This window comes from Schistocerca serialis, chromosome 2, assembly GCF_023864345.2.
Source record: "Schistocerca serialis cubense isolate TAMUIC-IGC-003099 chromosome 2, iqSchSeri2.2, whole genome shotgun sequence".
Taxonomy (NCBI): domain Eukaryota; kingdom Metazoa; phylum Arthropoda; class Insecta; order Orthoptera; family Acrididae; genus Schistocerca; species Schistocerca serialis.
In genome coordinates, this window is record NC_064639.1 from 462,390,178 (window position 1) to 462,414,166 (window position 23,989).

Genomic DNA, 23,989 nt, shown 5'->3' on the forward strand with positions numbered 1-23,989 from the left:
GTGGATTGATGATTACTGCTTTCCAGTCCAGGTGAGATGTGTGGCTCAGCAACAGGTAGAAAGCTACTGAGCAGCAGAAAACCCTCACAGCCTTTCAAGTAGCAATAGCCAAAACTTGATGCATAATCAAAGAAAGCAAGAAAAGGTCTTGACAAGTGTTTCTGGACTGTGTCAACTCCTCCATCTGTTCTCCAAAAGTGGGAGGGGGAGGGGGGGGGGGGGGTGCATCAGGAGGATTTCTGGTCAATCCAGTCTGTTATGTGTAGCAGAAGAAAGGTTGCCTCCAAACAACACTTGGTGACTTCGCTCAGCCAATGGTAAAGCATTTTGCAATGACTGCTGACATTGCCAGCCAGAATCCAGCACTCCACTGCTACTGTGTGACCATGGAGAGGAGTGAGTCGGTCTTCAGATCCAATAATTCTGAGTCATGATGTAAAACTTGCAGACAGTGTCAGAGGAAATCATACTAGAATGTTGTAATTCAATATGATGGACAGGAAAACTTCTCAACTCATGCAGAGATTCAACTTTGGTACCCTTTTTCGAACCAGTAAAGGGCTGAAAATATTCCAAAAATTATAGGAACATCACCTTAACAAGCTGTGTAGGAAAGGCCTTGGAATGAATGGTCAGCCATTCTCTGATCTAGATTTTAAAGAACAGACAACTCCCTAGCCCGCTCTCTTTGTGGATTCTGGAGATGTTGATCCCAGTGACCTGACCCTGCTAGAGGTGGCTATCCAGCATTATTTCCTATGGAACCAGCATAGTATAGGTGTGTTTTTTGACAGCAAAAAAGTGTATGACACTGCTTGCAGTCACAATATTGTAGGATAGCTCCACCAATAGTGCTTTTGTGGTCACCTGCCCACAGTCATTCGATCTTTCTTATCTAAATAGCCTTTTAGGTACTGATTTGGTACCATGCTATCAGATAGTTTTGGGTAGGAGAATGGTGTTCCCGAGGAAGTTTTTAAGTGTTACCCTCTTTGCCATAGCCATAAACAGCATGATGTCTATAGTAAGGATCCTGTGCAATGCTCCTAATTTGTGGACTGTTTTGCAGTTTCTTGTTCCACCTCCAACACTGCAACAGTAGCTCATCAGTTATGACTTAGAGGAGAAATGAGCTGTAGAGACAGGTTTTACATTTTTACAGAAAAATGTTTATTGATTTTTATCATTGTCATTTTATTTTTAATTTACCTCACTTGCACATAAAGGACACCATTCTACATTTTAAAGGCTTGGTGAGGTTTCAGTGACTTATTTTTGATTGAAAACTGTCATGGTAATCTCACCTAAATTGTCTGAAGTCAGGGACCCAGAGACCACTTAGCCACAGAACTTGTGGAATGGGTGTGATGCATCTGCTCCACTTTAATGGGGATTTTGTGAGGTCTCTGCTACAATATAGGTGGACAGTGTGCAGATCATTGAGACCTCTGTCCTAAAAATCATTGGTATTATCCACTGAGGGATCAGCCTGGCCAAGTGTACTTACACGAACAGCCCCATACCCATCCTCTGCGTGGAATGTGCATCTGCTCCAGTTTAATGGGGTTTTGTGAGATCTCTGCTACAGTATAGGTGCACAATGTACAGATCAGAGAGAACTTCTTTCCTAAAAATCATTGATATTATCCACTATGAGGGATCAGCCTGGTCAAGGGTACTTACACGACCAGCCCGTGGAGGCTGGGGATCCACCATTCACCATATGGTGACAACTCCTCATTGTTTGTCAAGCATATAACATTGTTGCTGCTCTCAATTCACCAGCATACCATACTGTTGCTCATCCGTCTTTCTTGAATCATCCACGAGCAACAAGGCAGTTTGGGATCTGCATGAAGCATGTGCTGGAGTCACTTGGTGTGGGTTAAGTACAAACCGAAATACAGAGTTGAAATCAATTACTACCCTGGTTAATACAGAGGCCCAGAGTAATTTTAGATCTAGTGTAATAAGGAGAAGCTGCATTCCTGCATCTGTTTTTATTACAATATTTTATGACATTTTATGACCATGTATCTGTATCATGGGTGGGCCTAAACAGGGAATTTACTATTTTTCATGCAGATTTGTATGCTATATTGTGGACACTGAAGCAGATGAGATTTGTTATGACTGCTAACTTACTTGTCTTTTCTGACTTATGACTCCCTGAGTGCCCTTAACTGTTTACAGCACTTGTACCAGCAGATAAAGTAGTTCAAACCATCCATAACACCCTTCTCCACCTATGAAAACGCAGATGAAGGGAATGTCTTTCTGCTGAATATCAGGGCACATGGATACTAGATACTAAGGGAAATAAAATGGCATATGTAGCAGCCAAGGAGATGTGTTGTGATAATCAGGTAGTTCATTGTGCCATCTCCCTACTTGCTATCATTCCCCTGTTGAGGTGTAGAGTCAGGCATTGATGGGAAGAAAAGTGGCTGGCACTGACTGACAAAAGGTGCACATAGTAAAGCTGACAGCTCAGCCCTAGCATACATCCTACCATTCATGCAGATGGGATGAGGTCATTCCCAGTTATTTTCACATAAGACGCAGCCCTGTGATGTATAACTTCTGACTCTGTTGAGAGATGTATAACTTCTGACTCTGTTTAGAGGACCCTCCAATGTGGGGTGCTAGTGATATACAGATCTTGGTTTGCCACATTTTAGTAGATCAGACAAGAAGGCAGCAGCTAATTTGCTGACAGTCACTCTCTACTTTTAAGTAAGAATGACACAAATGTGGTTGAGTTTTGGAGTTCTGTGCAATGTCCAGCTTGTTCCCTAAAATTGTTGGGAGAAGTTTTTAATGTGTTCTCAGTGTGCATGATTGATCCATTTTTAAAAAAAAATTTTTTTTTAAGTGACCAGTCAGACACAAAATTCCTGTGATTATTTTAGCTCTCTTCTTGTATTATTTGCATTTTAGTGGAAAGCTTTAGAACATCTGACCATATTTGTGCTGTCTTACAGGTTGTGAGATAAAGTGATTGTGTGGGCGACTGTGGGTGAGGTTTGGAGGAACTGAGTGTAATCTTGTGAATCTTACTCTTCCTTGTCTTATATCATTTTAGACATTTGTTTCTATTTATTTTCGGACACATAACCTCATCATTGAGCACCCAGTGATTGGGTTTGATATGCACAGAGGTATTAATGTAGCCTTCTTGAAGTGGAGGTCTACATCAAGGAAGGTGGCATGTTGGATTGAGGAGTACCAGGCTCAAGCAAGTGGGGAAGAAGGTGTTGGGATTCTGGAGGAATTAAGATCGTGTGTCCTCATCCTCAGTCCAGATCTTGAAGTTGTTATAAAAGAATCTGAATCAGGTTTGCAGATTTGAGATTCTTAGTGCTATGAAGAATTTCTCTGGATACTCCATGAATAAGTTGACATAGGATGGCAGTGACATGGTGCCCATTGTTATACCATGGATTTGTTTTTAGGTGATACCTTCAAAGGAGAAGTAATTGTGGGTGTGGAAACAGGTGGTCATGGTGATCACGAAGGAGGTTGTAGATTTGGAATCAGTTGTGATTAGGAAAGTTAGTGTTCAATAGTGGGAAGGCCATGGACATTGGGGATGTTAGTGTAGATGGATGTGCCACATATAGTGATGAACAGGGTGCCAAATAGTAAAGAACAGGAACTTTAAAGAGTCAAAAGTGGAAATAGTTAGTGTCTTTTATATAGGAGGAAAGGTTATAGATATAGAGAGAAAAAGTTGAAAGTGTTCGTCCACAAGGCCAGAGATCCTCTCTTTGGCAGCACAGTGATGAGCTTGAGAAGGAAGATGGACTCAGGAAAGAGGTTCTGGGATGGACCTGGGGGATATGACAATGGGCTGGACATCCTACTGGATTTCTGGAGTGGGGGGGGGGGGGGGGGGTGTCATCATGGCATGCATTCCCTGTGTGGTTCATAACCATAGTGGTGGAGCCTTGTGAAGTAGTCAAAATACCAAAATTTTCTTTATGATGTCTATGCAGAATGTTCGATAGTTAAAACTATATATAGTTTTTACAACACCATTGTGTATTCTGAAAATATTATACCTGTAAGTCAAGTTTCTCCAAAACTGCTTCCATAATTCATTAGTGAATGGAAACATGCAGAATAAATTAGTTTCTTCATTTTTAAATGACGTCTATAGCAGTAATGTATGTACTGTGAGCAACTGAAGTGAGGCATTTAATAAATTCTAGACAGTAGGTTTCCTTTGTGTTCTATCTGTTATCCTAAAATGTTATGCTTTGCATTTCTTGTATTTTGTTGTTTGACAAAACTATATTTATAGTATATGGAGTTCAAAGAGTAGTACTGAACTGTATATACTAAGTCTTGGTAAAATTCAATGATATTCCATCTGCCTTTAAGCATCTGTTGATGTTTTCAAATATTTTATTAGCTGCCATTTCAGTAAGGAGACTGATACTAATTATTATTCCTACACTTCTATCATCTACAAACAGCACAACATTTGCATCTTCTGAACTGCAAACAGAAGATCACTTATGCTTATAAAAACAACAAAGGACCCAATGTAGAACTTTGTGGAACACCAGGTCTGATTGCTTCAGTTCCAAGTATCTGTTGTTATGTGATCAACATGAAACTCATAGATTTTGCTTTGTGTCATTCACTCCAGACGAAAATCACAAACCTGCTGTGTCTACTGTTTCATAATATTTTAACTTTTTGATGAGGATTTCATTGTTCATACTATAAAAAGCATGAGCTAGGTCATAAGGTATTCAAAATAGTAGTAATATCTGGTTTATTGATTCTAATGTATCTTCTGTTAAGATAAATGTAGTCTATATAGTTCACAGCCCTTTTTGACATCTGAGCAGATCGTTATCAAATATGTTTTCATATATTAAGTGCTAGGTGGTTATAATTAAAGTGCAGCTATTCACAGAGGTCCAGTGAAAGCATTAATTATCCTATGGTAGTGAAATGTGGTAGGTATGCTACTGCATTAATTAAGAACTGATTTATGATGGGAAAAAAGTTAGTTCCAATTTTGGCCACTAGGTGCATTTCTGCCACTATACAGCATCTCATCAACTTTTCTAGTGATTATTTTTAACAGATTGTCTAAGTGGCGGTTAGTAATAAAATCAATATTATGCCTTTCTCACTTGTTTGACCTTTTCTGCCCATGACCTGTTCCTAATCCATTACATATGGAAACATTTGTATGTCCTTCTTGCATTTACAGTGTCACACTTGCACCTGGTGGCTACGTATTAATGTATTAGAATATCTACCAAGTTTTTCGACTGTATGATGATTACAGCAGACACTTGACCCCTCTGAGTAGCTGCACTTTAATTATAAATGCCCGGTATTTATAAAGTCCATTGTATGTAATCTTCTCTAATTGTTTGAAAATACTGTCAGTGGTGGGATGGGTTGGTATTTTTTAACTGATGTTTTATCTCCTTTTGAGTGACGTGTCTTGGCAATAACATATTTGTCTGTCTGGAAAAGTGCAGCTGTGAAGAGATTCATTACATAAGTAACAGAATATACACGGTTTTCCTTTCCTACCTCCTACATTTCAAAGGCCGAGGAAAAAAACTACAGTAAATATGACTGTGAAATTGCATACATGCTAGAGCATCTGAAAAAATTTATATTCCCACATCAGATACGTCAACTTATTCTTGCCAGCTGCAGCATGATCACATAAAAGAAAATGGCAATTCCACAACAGCACGCACAAACAGTAGAGTGGTTTACAGAAACAAAATTGCCGCTTACTGGACAAAAAATGTATCATAGGTTATACGAATGTGATTCACCTGATCTGAAAACAATTAAGGAATTCTATCATAGGTTTCTTTCAAGTAGAAGTATTGTGTAACATTCTGGTGGCACATGTCATAGTGTTTCATAAGACTCAATGGAAGACATAGGACAAGTAATCAGGGGAAAAGTTACATTATTATTTGGGATTAATTGCGCATCTGCATTGAGAGGATCATTGGTCTTCTTGCCTATGAGTATCAGTGATCACTGCAAGGGGTGAAGGTAATGGGTAAGGGCACTATGTTAGTAGTGTGTGGATAAATTGGGAATTTGTGTCAGTCAGGGACCATGTCCAGATAGCCGAGGCAGTCACAGTGACCACTCGTGAGAAACAGAAATATCTGCATTTGAGTCTCGGTCTGGCACAAATTTACAACTTTCCCCATTGATTTAATTCAATGTCCACTAGCAGCTAATGCCATTATTAATTGTCATATAAAGGCTGCAGGATCAAATATGGTGTCTGTGTGGACATGTCCAATCATTGATGTGATTGTGACAGTGACATAGGATTTGTTACAAAGAACATGGCAAGAAGTTGAATGCAGACTTGATATTCTTCATGCTACAAATGATTTACATGTAGAGATGTACTGATGACTGGTAAATTAACTCTTTGAGATGCTCTAGCATATGGTGCAAATTCATTATCATATACTCTGTAGCTTTTTTCCTGGGTCTTGTGTTACAAAGTTCAGCTGAATAACAGTTCATTATTTATTTTATGATATCATCATACACAGATCACATAAAATTTATTAAGCAGGTAATTAATTTTGGTCAGCTATGACCGTTTTCAGACCTAAAAAAGGTAGCTTGATGTACATTGTCTCCAAATTACATAAAGTACGGAATCAGAAATCATTATTATGAAACATGACAGAATTTCCATACCTAAGTGAATCCAGTATATTACATAATTTGTGTCATTGTGTATATAGATGGTACAGTCACGTTAATCAAGCATACAAGCTTCACTGTAAGATCTAAAAAAATTTCTGAGTACCATGGATACTTTTAGAGATGCAGGATGAAGCAGAATTTTATCATATTTGTTTTTGGAGTCTTTTCTTAGAAACAGTAATCTGTCTGCTAAGGAAAATTTCAGATAATCATCTTGAGATGGAATTCACTCACATGTTCATGTTTGGTTACAAATAAATTCGTTTTTGAATAGATTCTGCCTTGAGCACACACAGTTATTCTTTTTTTGCCCAGGCTTGTTTTGCTGAAATTACAGCAACTTCAGTATTTTTTTATTTGTGTCTGTATTGATATTCTGTATGTACAGATAGTAGAAGGCAAATTTTCCATTTTCCTTTTGTTGAAGACTGACAACTTTCAACTATAGTCGTATTAAATTTTATTTTTCAATTAAAGGAAAAAACACAACTGGGTTTAATTACAACAGCCCAGTCGTCAGGTGCATCTGAAAAATAGAACTAAAGTGACTATAAATTTTATCAAACTCTAAGAAAACCAATGCAGCTTGTAGCTACACTCTAAAGAAGATGCAACAGTAGAGACAGAATACCCATACAAGTCAATTAAAGGAAGTGATATAGTGATTCTCTGGTACATGGTATGTAAGCAGAAAATTCGCTGTATGTACTTTTGGCTGCATAGAAAATCTCTTGACCTCTTGATAGACCTAGGTAAAACACAATAGATCCCCATGTATCAAATAACATAATCATCCACATGAAAAGAAATTTTAAACTGATAACAGCCGAACAACCCATAAAACCAATACAAACTTAATATGCTCTTGGGGCTTTTCACTAACAAGTGTCTGCATAAAGCAAAGGAACCAGGCTTTTGCACACTTAAACCAGAGAAAGAGACAATAGAAAGTTTCTGCATCTACAGGTGCAGTGTATATATGATATGTTCCCTTTATGTAAAGATTCTGAATAACCAATACCACATACATACACAAAGAGTATCATACCAAACACACATCAACGTTAAAATGCCATGTAAGTGACTACTCCGTGGGTGCCATCTCATGGTTGAGCTCTAACCCAGTGGTTCTCAAACTTTTATGGTGATGGAACACTTTTAAAATGCTAAATATTTAATGGAGCCCTAAAATAAGCAAAACTTGGTTTTATATTCATTCTTTAATTATAATCATTTAATGAAAATCTTATGAAAATAGGTACTGACAAAATAACCACAATAATACAGTATATGAAATAATTCTGTATTGATGCCACCGTAATTGATAAAATTGATCCATTTAATGGGAGGTATGAAGTTGCTTTTTTATTTTTGATCAGCTGTTTAATGTAAGGCTAGATGTGCCCATCTGCACACATAGCCTCTGGAGCTCATTCCTGCAAAACATGCCTGATGTGCAGGGCATTGTAGATCTCAGGTGTTACCAACCCTTCTCACCCCACTGCTGTGGCAGCTTAATGGGTCTTACCCCCAACAATACTTCCACTCAGACAATAAGAAGTAAGTGTGCCAAATTTGGTTGAAATCAGTCCTGTAGTTTAGGAGAAAAAGTGAAACGAATATGCATACATACATCTGTTTTTATGTATGTATGTAATAGATACATACTCTGTATGTTCATCAAAATATCATTTCAGTGTTGTATTGTTATTTATTAGTGTAAGTATCATTGTAACTGTAGCATAAATTTTTGACATGTTTTCTGTACATTATCATTACACAGTTCCAGTTTCCCAGGTACTATTTACAAGAGTCTTCCCATTACTCCTGTCCATGTATAACCCTTTATAGAGAATATCTTTCATTTCCTTCCTCTGTCAGCAAGGTTATCGTTGAACATGTCCATCCAATGGATTCTGGGTCTTCCTGCAGGATGTTTTCTATTCACTTCTCTTTCCAAATTTATTTGGGTTGTTCTTATAGGCTCCAACCTTATTATGTGTCAATACCACCATGGTGTGTTTGTGCTGATTCACTCTAAAAGAGATGTCTCAGATCTTGCTTTGTTTCTCACCTCCTCACTCCTTAACTTACCAACCTTGGTCTTCTGGATGTTGCGTCTAAGGAATTTTATTTCTGAGGCCTGGAGACTTGATGAAACTCTCTTCCTGAGACTGCACGCTTTGAGACCTTAGGTCAGTGTTGCTGCAAATTAGTAGTCAAACATAACTAATTTTGCTTTTTCTGGAACCATGTTGTCACATTCCAGGGTTTTCACTTGTTGGTAGAATTCAGCGCCTTTTTGCACTCTGATGGTGATCTCCTGTCTGACAGAATTACCTCTGGTGACTATACTTTTGAGGTATGGAAAGCTGTCTACATATTCTGGGTGGCGATCTTCTAGTTTTACACTTGCTGGGTGCCCCTCTCTGTTGACTGCCACCACCACTGTCTTCATCTAACTGATGTGGATGTTGTATTCTTAGTACTGGGATCTCTGGAGCTAGGCAGACATGCATATATCAAGCTCTTGCTGAGTTAAGTGATTAATATTGAAACAAGAGCTAATTTAGTTAATATTACATTTTAGACTAGTGTATATACGTCATCTCTAGGCTATCTATTGAAAGTTTCACTTTTCTGACCATATTTAGATTGAAAAGGAAGTATTTCATAAAAGACTGGTAATCGCTAGTTTTGTTTACGTTTTTTAGACGTAAATTTTGCTCGAGTGTAGATTTTCATTTTTGACTAGAGTTATCACTTCAAAGTCAAATTAATTTGTGTAGGTCATACAACTTATTCTCTGCTTTTGTGTTAAGTTTGTCTATCAAATCATGTGTGACAAATGTAGTGGTTGCTGCAGAAATTTGGAAAGAGGGGGTGTTCTGTGTAGACTGTAAATTATGGTTTGATTGGGGCGAATGTAGCAGCGAGGAAATGAGGGTAGAAAATGAATCTCTTCCATGGCAGTGTAGGTTATGTAGAAAGGACAGAAAAATTGGTGAACAGGAGGCAAAAATTTGTGTCCTTCAGGTTGAATTAGAAAATGCAAACTTGGAATTATGTAGGTCAAGGGAGGAAAAAGAGAGTGGGAACTGGGAAAAGGTAGCAGGCAAAGGGCGAAATAGGGAAACACTTGAAAAAACTCCAGAAATTCAATTAGTAAATCAGTTTGGGTTGCTATCTGAAGTTGACGAAGGGCCTCATCCAGATGTAGTTGAAAGTAGGTTGAAGCAGAATATTAGCTTAAAGAAAAAAGACAAGTTGGGATCAAAACAGAATAGGAAAAAAAGAATTCTGCTTATAGGCAGCAGTCATGGGTGGGGTGTGGGCCAGCAGCTTCAGGAGAAATTAGGTGCAGGGTACCAGGTCACAAGTTTTGTGAAACCAAGTGCTAGCCTTAGCCAGCTGACAGAAAGCTTGGTCAGCTATGCAGTGACTTTGAGAAGGAAGATCACGTAATTATAGTTTGGGGGAGCAGGAAACAGCATGGCTATGAATCCAAGCTACAGTATTAGGAGTGATCTGGATAAAATAGGAGGAGAAACTGAGCACACAAATGTGGGGTTTGTGGAGGTCTATCTGCCCCATGATGGGTAAACTCTGCTGTAAAGCATGTTAACACTGAGCTGAACAGGATGCTCCAGACACCAGCAAAATCTCACATAAGTGTTGTTCCAGTAAATGCTATTTGTAGGTGGGGATACATTATACATGGCCTGCACCTGAATAGGATGGGGAAAAGTAAGTTAGCTTCTCTATTAGCAGAAACTGTAAGGGGGTCCACAGTCACACAAGTGGTGATCCCTGTGGTTAATGGGTCCAGGCAGACAGATTTTTTAGGTTAAAGCCGAAGTCCATACAGATGACAATCAAGATAAATAGAATAAAAGAAACTTCACGTAAAAAGGGGTAACGCTAAGGGCAGTATCAACTTGTTGTTGTTGTGGTCTTCAGTCCTGAGACTGGTTTGATGCAGCTCTCCATGTTACTCTATCCTGTGCAAGCTTCTTCATCTCCCAGTACCTACTGCAACCTACATCCTTCTGAATCTGCTTAGTGTATTGATCTCTTGGTCTCCCTCTACGATTTTTACCCTCCACGCTGCCCTCCAATGCTAAATTTGTGATCCCTTGATGCCTTAAAACATGTCCTAGCAACCGATCCCTTCTTCTAGTCAAGTTGTGCCACAAACTTCTCTTCTCCCCAATCCTATTCAATACCTCCTCATTAGTTACGTGTTCTACCCACCTTATCTTCAGCATTCTTCTGTAGCACCACATTTCGAAAGCTTCTATTCTCTTCTTGTCCAAACTGGTTATCGTCCATGTTTCACTTCCATACATGGCTACACTCCATACAAATACTTTCAGAAACGACTTCCTGACACTTAAATCTATACTCGATGTTAACAAATTTCTCTCCTTCAGAAACGATTTCCTTGCCATTGCCAGTCTACATTTTATATCCTCTCTACTTCGACCATCATCAGTTATTTTGCTCCCTAAATAGCAAAACTCCTTTACTACTTTAAGTGTCTCATTTCCTAATCTAATCCCCTCAACATCACCCGATTTAATTTGACTACATTCCATTATCCTCGTTTTGCTTTTGTTGATGTTCATCTTATATCCTCCTTTCAAGACACTGTCCATTCCGTTCAACTGCTCTTCCAAGTCCTTTGCTGTCTCTGAAAGAATTACAATGTCATCGGCGAACCTCAAAGTTTTTACTTTTTCTCCATGAATTTTAATACCTACTCCGAATTTTTCTTTTGTTTCCTTTACTGATTGCTCAATATACAGATTGAATAACATCGGGGAGAGGCTACAACCCTGTCTCACTCCTTTCCCAACCACTGCTTCCCTTTCATGCCCCTCGACTCTTATAACTGCCATCTGGTTTCTGTACAATTTGTAAATAGCCTTTCGCTCCCTGTATTTTACCCCTGCCACCTTCAGAATTTGAAAGAGAGTATTCCAGTTAACGTTGTCAAAAGCTTTCTCTAAGTCTACAAATGCTAGAAACATAGGTTTGCCTTTTCTTAATCTTTCTTCTAAGATAAGTCGTAAGGTTAGTATTGCCTCACGTGTTCCAACATTTCTACGGAATCCAAACTGATCTTCTCCGAGGTCCGCTTCTACCAGTTTTTCCATTCGTCTGTAAAGAATTCGCGTTAGTATTTTGCAGCTGTGACTTATTAAACTGATAGTTCGGTAATTTTCACATCTGTCAACACCTGCTTTCTTTAGGATTGGAATTATTATATTCTTCTTGAAGTCTGTGGGTATTTCGCCTGTCTCATACATCTTGCTCACCAGATGGTAGAGTTTTGTCATGACTGGCTCTCCCAAGGCCATCAGTAGTTCTAATGGAATGTTGTCTACTCCCAGGGCCTTATTTTGACTCAGGTCTTTCAGTGCTCTGTCAAACTCTTCACACAGTATTGTACCTCCCATTTCATCTTCATCTACATCCTCTTCCATTTCCATAATATTGTCCTCAAGTACATCGCCCTTGTATAAACCCCCTATATACTCCTTCCACCTTTCTGCCTTCCCTTCTTTGCTTAGAACTGGGTTGCCATCTGAGCTCTTGATATTCATACAAGTGGTTCTCTTCTCTCCATAGGTCTTTTTAATTTTCCTGTAGGCAGTATCTATCTTACCCCTAGTGAGCCAAGCCTCTACATCCTTACATTTGTCCTCTAGCCATGTCTGCTTAGGCATTTTGCACTTCCTGTCGATTTCATTTTTGAGATGTTTGTATTCCTTTTTGCCTGCTTCACTTACTACATTTTTGTATTTTCTCCTTTTATCAATTAAATTCAGTATCTCTTCTGTTACCCAAGGATTCCTACTAGCCCTCGTCTTTTTACCTACTTGATCCTCTGCTGCCTTCACTACTTCATCCTTCAGAGCTACCCATTCTTCTTCTACTGTATTTCTTTCCCCCATCCCTGTCAATTGTTCCCTTATGCTCTCCCTGAAACTCTCTACAACCTCTCGTTCTTTCAGTTTATCCAGGTCCCATCTCCTTAAATTCCCACCTTTTTGCAGTTTCTTCAGTTTCAATCTGCAGTTCATAACCAATAGATTGTGGTCAGAATCCACATCTGCCCCTGGAAATGTCTTACAATTTAAAACCTGGTTCCTAAATCTCTGTCTTACCATTATATAATCTATCTGATACCTTTTAGTATCTCCAGGATTCATCCAGGTATACAACCTTCTTTCATGATTCTTGAACCAAGTGTTAGCTATGATTAAGTTATGCTCTGTGCAAAATTCTACAAGGCGGCTTCCTCTTTCATTTCTTCCCCCCAATCCATATTCACCTACTATATTTCCTTCTCTCCCTTTTCCTACTGAAGAATTCCAGTCACCCATGACTATTAAATTTTCGTCTCCCTTCACTACTTGAATAATTTCTTTTATCTCGTCATACATTTCATCAATTTCTTCATCATCTGCAGAGCTAGTTGGCATATAAACTTGTACTACTGTAGTAGGCATGGGCTTTGTGTCTATCTTGGCCACAATAATGCATTCGCTATGCTGTTTGTAGTAGCTAACCCGCACTCCTATTTTTTTATTCATTATTAAACCTACTCCTGCATTACCCCTATTTGATTTTGTGTTTATAACCCTGTAATCACCTGACCAAAAGTCTTGTTCCTCCTGCCACCGAACTTCACTAATTCCCACTATATCTAACTTTAACCTATCCGTTTCCCTTTTTAAATTTTCTAACCTACCTGCCTGATTAAGGGATCTGACATTCCACGCTCCGATCCGTAGAATGCCAGTTTTCTTTCTCCTGATAACGACGTCCTCTTGAGTAGTCCCCGCCCGGAAATCCGAATGGGGGACTATTTTACCTCCGGAATATTCCACCCAAGAGGACGCCATCATCATTTAATCATACAGTAAAGCTGCATGTCCTCGGGAAAAATTACGGCTGTAGTTTCCCCTTGCTTTCAGCCGTTCGCAGTACCAGCAGAGCAAGGCCGTTTTGGTTAATGTTACAAGGCCAGATCAGTCAATCATCCAGACTGCTGCCCCTGCAACTACTGAAAAGGCTGCTGCCCCTCTTCAGGAACCACACGTTTGTCTGGCCTCTCAACAGATACCCCTCCAATGTGGTTGCACCTACGGTACGGCCATCTGTATTGCTGAGGCACGCAAGCCTCCCCACCAACGGCAAGGTCCATGGTTCATGGGGGAGGGGGGGGGGGGGTGAGTATCAACTTACTTCATCAAAACATCAGGGAATAAAAAATTAAGTAGATGAGCTATTAGTGTGTTTAGATGATCTCAAAAATAAGAATGAGATTGATATACTCTGGCTGTCTGAACACTATGTAACTGTGGGCATGGATAGTGTCAGTATAAGTGGGTATAATTTAGCATCTTACACTTGTAGATCTAGGATGGATGAAGGAGGAGTTGCCATTTTCATAAAACAATGGTATAAAAGCAAAACTGTAAAAGTAAGCAAATTTTGTGTTGATCAGCACTTCGAGGTTTGTGAATGTGAACTTCAGCTAGATAATGTAGTATTAATATTAGCAACAGTGTACAGGTCCCCATTAGGAGACTGGGAGCTATTCATAAAAAAGTTTGACTCCCTATTATGCTGTCTGTCAGACAAAAAGAAGAAGTTATTAATCTGTGGTGATTTCAATGTAAACTTTCTAAATAATTCTGAGAGGAAAAGTGAACTAGAAGTGTTATTAACAACATATAACTTTGAATCGGTGATCAACTTCCCTACATGTATAACTCAAGACAATAGCACACTAATAGATAATGTATTTGTACAGAAAGAGGATGTAAAACAAACATATGCTTTCCCTGTGGTAAATGGATTGTCAGACCATGATGCACAACTGATTAACTTACAAAACCTAACAGGGTGTACAGTTCGGAAACCATTAAGTAAAAGTGTAAGGTTGCTTAACGCGGTGTCTATAGAGCACTTCAAAGAAAGCTTAAGAAATGTTAATTGAGGAGATGTATATAATGAGCCAAATGCTAATGATAAATGCAACCTATTTCTTGATAAATTTATATCCCTTTTTGAACATTGTTTTCCAAAGAAAATGACTAAATGTAACACCACGCAGTTTTCAAAGAAACCTTGGATTACTACAGGTATTAAAGTGTCTTCAGAAAGAAAAAGAAAAGTTTATGAGACAGCAAGAACTAGTAAAGATCCAGAAGTAGTTTTACACTATAAAAATTATTGTAACATACTGAGAAAATTTGGAAGGAAATCTAGAAATATGTATGTTAGAGAAGAAATTAACAACTCTGGCAATAAAATCAAATTAGTATGGAATGTTGTTAGAAGGGAGACAGTAAAAGTAACCACTGGGGTAGGTAGTATTACTATTAAGGAGAATGAGACCATCCTAACCAACAGTACACAAGCAGCTAATGTATTTAACAACCATTTCCTAAGTGTAGGAGAAAAAATTGGTGAGAACAGTTCAAAAGAAAAAGCCAGGCTGTACATGGAAGAGTCTGTTTTGAAAAAAATTAGATTAAGTTTCACCTAACAACCTCTTGTGAAATAAGTAAAGTCATTAAATCTTTGAAAAATAAATGTTCTGTTGGAGTAGATGACATCTCTAATAAGATATTAAAACAATGTGGAGCAATTACAGCTGATGTTTCGAGTCACATATGTAATGCGTCATTAACTCAAGGTATTTTCCCAGACAGGTTAAAATATGCCGTTGTCAGGCCGCTCTACAAAAAGGGGGACACCACAGATGTCAATAATTATCAGCCAGTATCCTTGGTTACAGCATTTTCAAAAATCTTCGAGAAAGTAATGTACTCAAGAGTGGTTAGCCATCTCAACAGTAATGGGATGCTTAGTAAATCACAGTTTGGATTTCAAAAATGCTGTTCCACTGAGACAGCAATATACAATTTCACTGTCCACATAATAGAGTCTTTAAATAGTAAAATGTCACCAATAAGAATTTTCTGTGACTTGTCCAAAGCATTTGATTGTGTGATGGAGTGTAGCCATGTATGGAAGTGAAACATGGCCGATAACTAGTTTGGACAAGAAGAGAATAGAAGCTTTCGAAATGTGGTGCTACAGAAGAATGCTGAAGATAAGGTGGGTAGATCACGTAACTAATGAGGAGGTATTGAATAGGATTGGGGAGAAGAGAAGTTTGTGGCACAACTTGACTAGAAGAAGGGATCGGTTGGTAGGACATGTTTTGAGGCATCAAGGGATCACAAATTTAGCATTGGAGGGCAGCATGAAGGGTAAAAATCGTAGAGGGAGACCAAGAGATGAATACACTAAGCAGATTCAGAAGGATGTAGGTTGCAGTAGGTACTGGGAGATGAAGAAGCTTGCACAGGATAGAGTAGCATGGAGAGCTGCATCAAACCAGTCTCAGGACTGAAGACCACAACAACAACGACAACAATGTTTAGACAAAAAGTATTCACCGCTCAAAAGAAAGTGGTTAGAATAATGTGTGGGGTTAATAGTCATACATCTTGTAGGCATCTTTTTAAAAGATTGGGAATTCTTACAACAGCCTCACAGTATATTTACTCACTAATGAAATTTGTTCTCAACAACATGGACCAGTTTAAAAACAAGAGTGACATTCATGATTATAATACCAGAAAAAAGAAAGACTTACACTATCCTTTACTCAACCTATCTTTGACACAGAAAGGGGTAAAATATGCTGCTACAAAAATTTTCGACAAATTACCAGATGAAATAAAATGTCTGACAGACAGCAGTAATAGTTTCAAAAATAAATTGAAATCATATCTCCTTGACAACTCCTTCTAAACCATAGATGAATTCTTGAATAGGAATAAATAAATCAGTAAATATAGTATATGCATTTTGTGCCAATATCTTGTGCACTTGACACATTCCACATCATAACGGCTACCATACCATGCGATTGATCAATGGAACATGCAACCACATAGCTATCTAACTAACTTTGCCTATTGAGTCTGGTCTGACATTATCAGCATAAGATATTATCTTAAGGTCAACAAAAGTTTTGTTGATATTCTTTATTATGTCATCCATAAGTGGTGAACAGTAGTGGGAACAGTGCACTGCATTTCTGAACTCCACTCTCACTCATGCCACAAAAATCATCCCTCTCCAACTTGTAGACAGTTAGTACAGTCCTTGTACAACATTTGTATTTTTCTTACCAGTCCTTCAGGTACATTCCTTTTCCTAGAGCACTCCCAGATAGTCTTGCTTGCAACACTGTTATATGCATTCTTTACATTTAGGAACATGATTAAAAGGTTCTTGCCTTGCTTCCAGTATTTTTCATCACCTTGAGGGCACAGAAAATTAGATCCACTATTGAAGTGTTATTTGTGTTATTTCTGAAGCCATACTACCCCTCTTCAGTTGTGGTTCTATAACAACGAAAACAGTTATTGACAAAATAATTTAATTGGATAGATAAAAAATCTACTCACCAAGTGGCGGCAGACACAAAAATAAAAGACAGTTGTAATTGGCAAGCTTTCGAAGTCAGTGGCTCCTTTTTCAGGCAGATGGGTTGAAGAGGAAATAAAGTCTTTCCTTGTCATCCTGTGCGGTAAGTCTCCCTTGACTCACAGTTCTGGGTGACTTTCCCAAAATCTACCCCTTTTTGTAGACCTCTCCAGTACTTTTCCTTCACCCCTCTTCCTTCCCCTTCAACCTTTCTGCCTAAGAAGGAGCAACTGGCTCCAAAAGCTTGCCAATTACAGCTGTCTTTTATGTGTGTGCTTTGTGAGCAGATTTTTGTCTATCCAATTATGTTGTGGTTCAATGACTATTCTCAATCTTTGCTCTGTGATCTTCTGTAGAATTTTCAACCCATGTGACATCAGTCTTATTCGTCTATAATTAGTGGGCTTCCATCTACTCTCTTTCTTAAGCAGAGGAACTGTAACACCCTTACTCCAGCCTGAAGGCATTTGTTGTCTTTCCACATGGCATTGAGGGTCCTGTGCAATCATTGTAGGGCCTAGATGCCTGCTGGTTTTACCATGCCCACATTCACTTCATAGGCAGCTGGAGATTTTCCATTAGACAAACCATACACATTGCAGATATGTATCATGAGGGGAATAAACCACAATTTGCAGCAAGCACCACACATTGGTTTTAATATTAATGCATTCAAATAACTTAAATAGTTTAGTCCTCAATTTAAGTTAATGACACTGCCGTCATGTATTGAATTCACTGAGTTTAATACAGTGAAGACAAAAATAAAAATGTGTTGAATGTAATGCTAAAATATTATTATTCTTGTTTTTTAGGAGTTTATACCACTTCTGATCAATGCAAAAGATGATATTAGAATAACAGATGGCATAATAAGGTAAGTTTGATATTTTTATGATTATTATTTTTTGTGTTAGTGCATTGCCTTGCATACAGAATAAATAAAAAAATAGTGTTAGAAATGTTACAGACAGAAGGGTTGTGCTTGCTGAGAATAATGAAATTCAAGCAGCTTATCAGCAACAGCAGACAATGTATATTAAATATCTAAACCTCATTATCATAGCTTGTCTTTGGCAACTGAAGGAAAATGGAAGAAAGGACACAGAAAGTTGGAAAAGAAAAGCTGTAAAATATCCAGCTCAAGAGGAATAAAATGATCAAAGCTTCATGTTCATAGATGCACATGTATTATTTTTTCTCCATTAACAGATATGAGTAGTCTTTGGAACACAGTTATACTGTTGCATGCACTGTAAATTTCTTTGACTTTGGCACATTTGTGGTGTGATTTGTTACTACCTGCTCCTCCATTCCTTACCAGCTGTCTCTCATTACCCCCTGTGCAGTGACAAGAGACTTCTCAAGAGTGAGTGCGCCCCTATTAATCTTCTTCTTTGGGGAGACCTTGAAGGCTAATGAGTATTGCTGCATTTCTGTGTTGAGATAACTTGTTTGTCTTCCACATCTCAATAATGGATTACCATTGCATAGCGGGAGTTTTAAAAAATCACCATCCAATACAGATTTCACAGAAGGGGAAAAAATGAAGCACAGTATGTTAGATAGTTCAGAGCCATCCTGGAAATTATGAAAATGTAGTCATTGTCTTCTGTTATTTATCAGTTTTCAGCTCCAACACCACTCCATGATTTATGCCCCCTTTTTAGCACATTATTATACTCTCCAACAGCTCTCTCTCTCTCTCTCTCTCTCTCTCTCTCTCTCTCTCTCTCTCTCTCTCTGCCTAGAAGCACCTTGCTAAAACCTGCATTCAAAAGTGCACTGATAACACTGTATCACTCACCTCTCACGAAGCCCGATGGTAGAACCACACAATTTGGCAGCTGCCAACCGCAAATGAATAAAGGTCTCCATACATACACTTATTTGCTGGTAGATGTTGAAAGCTGACTCCTAACTGCTCTTTGTAAAGCAAAAAAAATTTGGTCCATTTCTCCTCCAGTACACAGCCACTTCTCATGACATAGCTGCCCTTTGTGGATTTTGGAGTCCTAGATAACTTCTAGGTTCCATGCTAATCAACTTTTTTGCCTCCAGAAACTCATTAACATCCACCTCCAGCATCAGTGGTCATTTGAATATTTATACAGCTTAGTTCCCACACCAAAATCATCTAGGCCTAGGGAACAGGTCTGTCACACAGCTCTTCTTTATGAATAACTTTTTTACTGTCACCATTGATTCACAGAGGTTACTTTCATCCAACTTAATTTTTCTTCCCGTAACTGATAAAGTTCCGTTTTTCTCTTTCCATTTGTTTCCCAGAAATTTAGATACTGTTGAGCATGTATTGTTTACCAACATTAAATTGTGCTTCTTATTTCTTAGTTTTTCAGAGTTGTGTTTTGGTGCATCTCACTATCCTTCTCTAAAGTTATTTTCTAGAAAGACATTATGTCTGTCTTTGTATGTAGTTTTCCATTTGGTTTTCCTGATTCCAGTGGAAAAGAAGATCTGTTGTCAGTTGCCTGAGAGACTTGTGAAGTACTGCATGTGTATAAATTGCCCAATGCAGTGCTTAAGACAATGAATAAAATATATGTTAGTGATTTTAAGCTTTGCCAGTATATTTTGATTCTGAAACATATCGGACATTCATCCAGGTATGTTTGTCCAGATGGTGCAATATGATGGCAATCTGACTTCAGGTGGTCCTAATTGATTATGTCTGCTGGGTGCCATCTTGTATATCCCCTTCCTCCCATTCTCAAGCGCAGACTTGCAATGCCTGGGCACAGGTCCACTGGTCAAGTGGAAGAGGAAGTGGGCAGCTGAGACACCAGTCTTGATTCACAGCCTCTTTGTGGTTGTCAGAATGCTGCTGATGCTGAGGAAGCATGTCTACACCATGGATGTTCCGATGCTGCTGACATGGAGGAGGCACATCGACACGGTGTGATATCAGTTCTTCAGCTGGTATGGCATGATTGAATCACCCAACAGACTGTCGTTGTACAGTCAGTATTCTCAAGGCTAGATCCCAAGCCTTACTGATTGGAAACTGCTGCCTTTATTTATCAACAATGGAAAATTCAGGATGGAATGTAACAATAGTTATTACTCACCATATAGCAGAGATGCTGAGTCGCAGGTAGGCACAACAAGAAAACTGTCTGAAAATGAGCTTTCGGCCAACAAGGCGACTCAGTATCACCTTTATTTATCAGTTCATCATACAGCTGGATCTCTACAGATTCATCAATGAATCAGATGTACATCACATATCCGGCAGTGTTTTTAGGAGATGCTGACCACAGTATAATTTAATAGCTAAATAGATTCGACAGTATCACTAAATACAATGGTTGGGATGATATGATGTACCTTACCAACATCTGCTTCATTGGTACAGCCCTTCGGTGATTTAAGAACAGTGAGAAAATGCTCAAGAGCCAATACAATTTCAGGCAGAATTAAGAAGTCATTTGATGCCAATCAGTGGTAGGTCTACACAGCTAAAGAAGAACTGAAGAACAGAGCTCAACATAGAGAGGGAGATAACACAGTCATCTGTATTGCTAAACATCTGAAACAGTAATCCAGTCCAAATTGCAGGTTGCCTGTCTAGTGGTTTTTAGATACAACAAAAATTTTATTTTTATTATTTCACACAATTATCAATCAATCTTTTAAGTTTACGTTTTTGTCATAATCCAATCATTATGTTAAAAGTTTTACACAATAAATTTTAGTGTTGATTTTTTCATTAGTCAGTGGATGAATAACTTGAAGCTAATGAAATCAGCATAATTAGGGTTTTATATCATTAACCATCAAATATTTGACAGATTAACTCATTTGTAAAGTAATCAGATGTTTGAAGCTGTTTTATATGCAAGAGTTTAGTGCTTTAAAGAATCGGGCTTTGGGAAGTAACTGTTATACACAAATTGCTTTGAAGCTATTTATCACAGTGAAGCCGAATATTAAGAAAGCTGATAATGTTTAACACCTAATGAAGGAGTAGCAGATGACATCTAGCAAGTGCTTCTTATTAAGGATATCACCATAACAGATGGCTTCATAAGTTGATGACAGCAAACTGAGGTAATACTCCAAAGAAGAGTAGACCAGAAAACACTCAACAGACTTCCAATCATATTATTGGTGGCAGTCACAGAAGAGCGGCAGGAATCTTATTTCACTAATATGGCAAATTGGTGGTATTGAATTCAGTTGAATTGAATCAAATTTTATTTGGTCCTGTAGGTTTGCATTGTGTACAGTAAATGTACATGCAATATAGGACCATTTTGCTTACATTCTAATGGCACAGATGGTAAATAACAATATATACAAATCTAATATGATAAATACTCTTCAGCACTGTAAAATTTCTTTTCCACTGGATAGTTTTGAGTTCCTTTGGAAAGTTAGTGTTATGCACACTACCCTGCAGGTTTTTAGGCAGACTTCTTAGCAATTTGATACGTAAGTACAGAGGTCCTTTTTCTAGGATTGTCACTGTGGAGTATGTGTAGTATATAATTCTTTCTTTGTGTGTTGTGGTTGTCTACAATAACATTAGTAATCCACTCTGCACTATCTTTTGTGATGTATGTTATTGTTTTGTATTTGTAGTTTATGGAGGTGTAAAAATTAAAGATCCCTAGATTTTTGCAGCAGTTTCTGCATGTTTCAGAAATCTTTCTTCTTAAAATGACCCTGTTTTATATATTTTTTTCTGTAATGTGAACACTTTTCATTTCTTGAGTGTTTGTGTTTCCTCACATTGTCACTTCATTGTGCAGATGTGGTTAAAAAAATGAATGGTATGCTGTGCACAGAAGCCATACATCTGCATACTGTGATAGCTGCTTCATCATGAATATGTCAGAACTGAGTTCCCTACAGGAAGAGCTAATATCCTGTTTCCATTCCTGGTCATTATCCACAGTAATATCTAAGAATCTGTTGGATTCTACTTGTTCCATTCTTTTGTCCACATGTAAATCCATGTTTACAGCCTTCTCTTTGTTTATGAATGCTGCATACACAGGTTTATAACCAGTTCATTCTTCAAGAGCCCTTGAGCTATGACTATGCAGAAATGCATGCTCTTCTTACAAACTGTTCCACATTTTTGTCACTGTTCTGTATTGTCATGTCATCTGCTTTCAATATTTTTTTCTGCTTCTCTTCAACATGTATATCATTAATGGAGAGGTCAAATAGCGAAGGCCCATTGCTGGATTCTGTGTCACTCCATAATTGATGGCTTTGCTTTCTGATTGCTATGAGATTCCTATTGATAGATACTCTTTCTTGTTGCATAAGGATGATTGTATCCACTCTCCTGGTTTCCCTTAAACACCATAGTTTCCTAATTTTTGTACAAGTATTTCACTGTCAGTGGTGTCAAACGCTTTGGAGACATCCAGAAAAATTGCAGATACAACATCTTTTTTATCTAAGAAGTGTATAATACAGGATGTACAAAAAGTCCAGGAACCCTTTCAATTATTTATTGCACAAAAACAAAACATTGTACAGATATCATACATATGTCATTTTGAAGAGAAACCCTTAAAGTTTTTTTTTCATGTATACCACCACAGCATAGTTTGGTAATTTGCCGATAGTCACCGCTAGTCGCAAACATGGTGAGTTCAGTGCGGAGTGAACTTTCTGTGTGTTGGAGTTCAACAAAAACAAGTGTGCTAAGCTGTTCAACGGATGTTTAGAACCAAGTATGGTAAGATGCCACCAACAAGGAAGCCATTTACCACTGGCACAACAAATTTGTTACGATGGGTTGCTCGTGCCCGGCAAAGAGAAGAGGCCGTCCCAGTGTGAGTGAAGTGAATGTTGAACGCGTACGAGAGACATCCATAAGGAGACCAAAGAAATCAGTGCATCTTGCATCAGGTGAACTCGAAATGGCTCCAATGACAGTGTGGAAAGTCTTGCGACAGAAGCTGTCTATGAAACCAACCAAATTGGAGCTAGTGCAGAAGCTCAATGATGATGACAAAGACAAGCGTTTTGAGTTTTGTTCGGAGTTGCAATAATTGAATGAGGATGGGCATGGCATTGTTGATCGCTTAATTTTTAGTGATGCAGCCACTTTTCACACTAATGGAAAAGTGAACAGGCACAATTGTCGAATTTGGGGTACAAAGCATCCACAGGAATGCATTGATTTTGAGTGTGATTCCCCTAAGGTAAATGTTTTTTTGTGCCATGTCACGTTGAAAACTGTATGGGCCAATCTTCTTTGTTGAGAGCACTGTCACTGGATACTCCTACTTGGCCTTGTTGCAGCAATGGCTGATGCCTCAAATGCAATTGGCCTCTCCATTCATCTTTCAGCAGGATGTGGCTGCACCCTATTTTCATTGCGAAGTTCGTGGGTACCTGAACACAGAGCTGCCGCATTGATGGATTGGTCCTGCTACAGAAGGGGACAGCTGTTTCATGAAATGGCCTCCCCAATCACCAGATCTCACTCCGTGTGACTTTTTTCTGCGGGACACATTAAAGATCTGGTGTATGTACCGCCTCTACCACGTGATGTAGCAGAGCTCCGGGAGAGAATACGTGAAGAGACTGCCACATTCAATGATGCCATGCTGGGACAGGTATGGCAAGAATGCGATTACTGTATTGACATCTGACAGGTCACTAATGGTTCGCTTATCGAATGTTTGTAAAAAAAAATTCAGAGTTTCTCTTCTAAATGCAATATGTATGACATCTGTACAATGTTTAG

At 38.5% G+C, this 23,989-nt stretch overlaps 1 protein-coding gene across 3 annotated transcripts in view; it reads left to right on the forward strand.

Annotated features, from left to right (window-relative positions):
* LOC126457362 (protein timeless) overlaps positions 1 to 23,989 on the forward strand; it is a 374,910-nt gene that overhangs the window by 155,848 nt on the left and 195,073 nt on the right. For all 3 annotated transcript variants that reach the window (XM_050093600.1, XM_050093599.1, XM_050093601.1), the window contains one exon: positions 18,069 to 18,130. In XM_050093600.1, the coding sequence (XP_049949557.1) occupies positions 18,069 to 18,130 (62 nt within the window). The remainder of the gene's footprint in view (positions 1 to 18,068; positions 18,131 to 23,989) is intronic.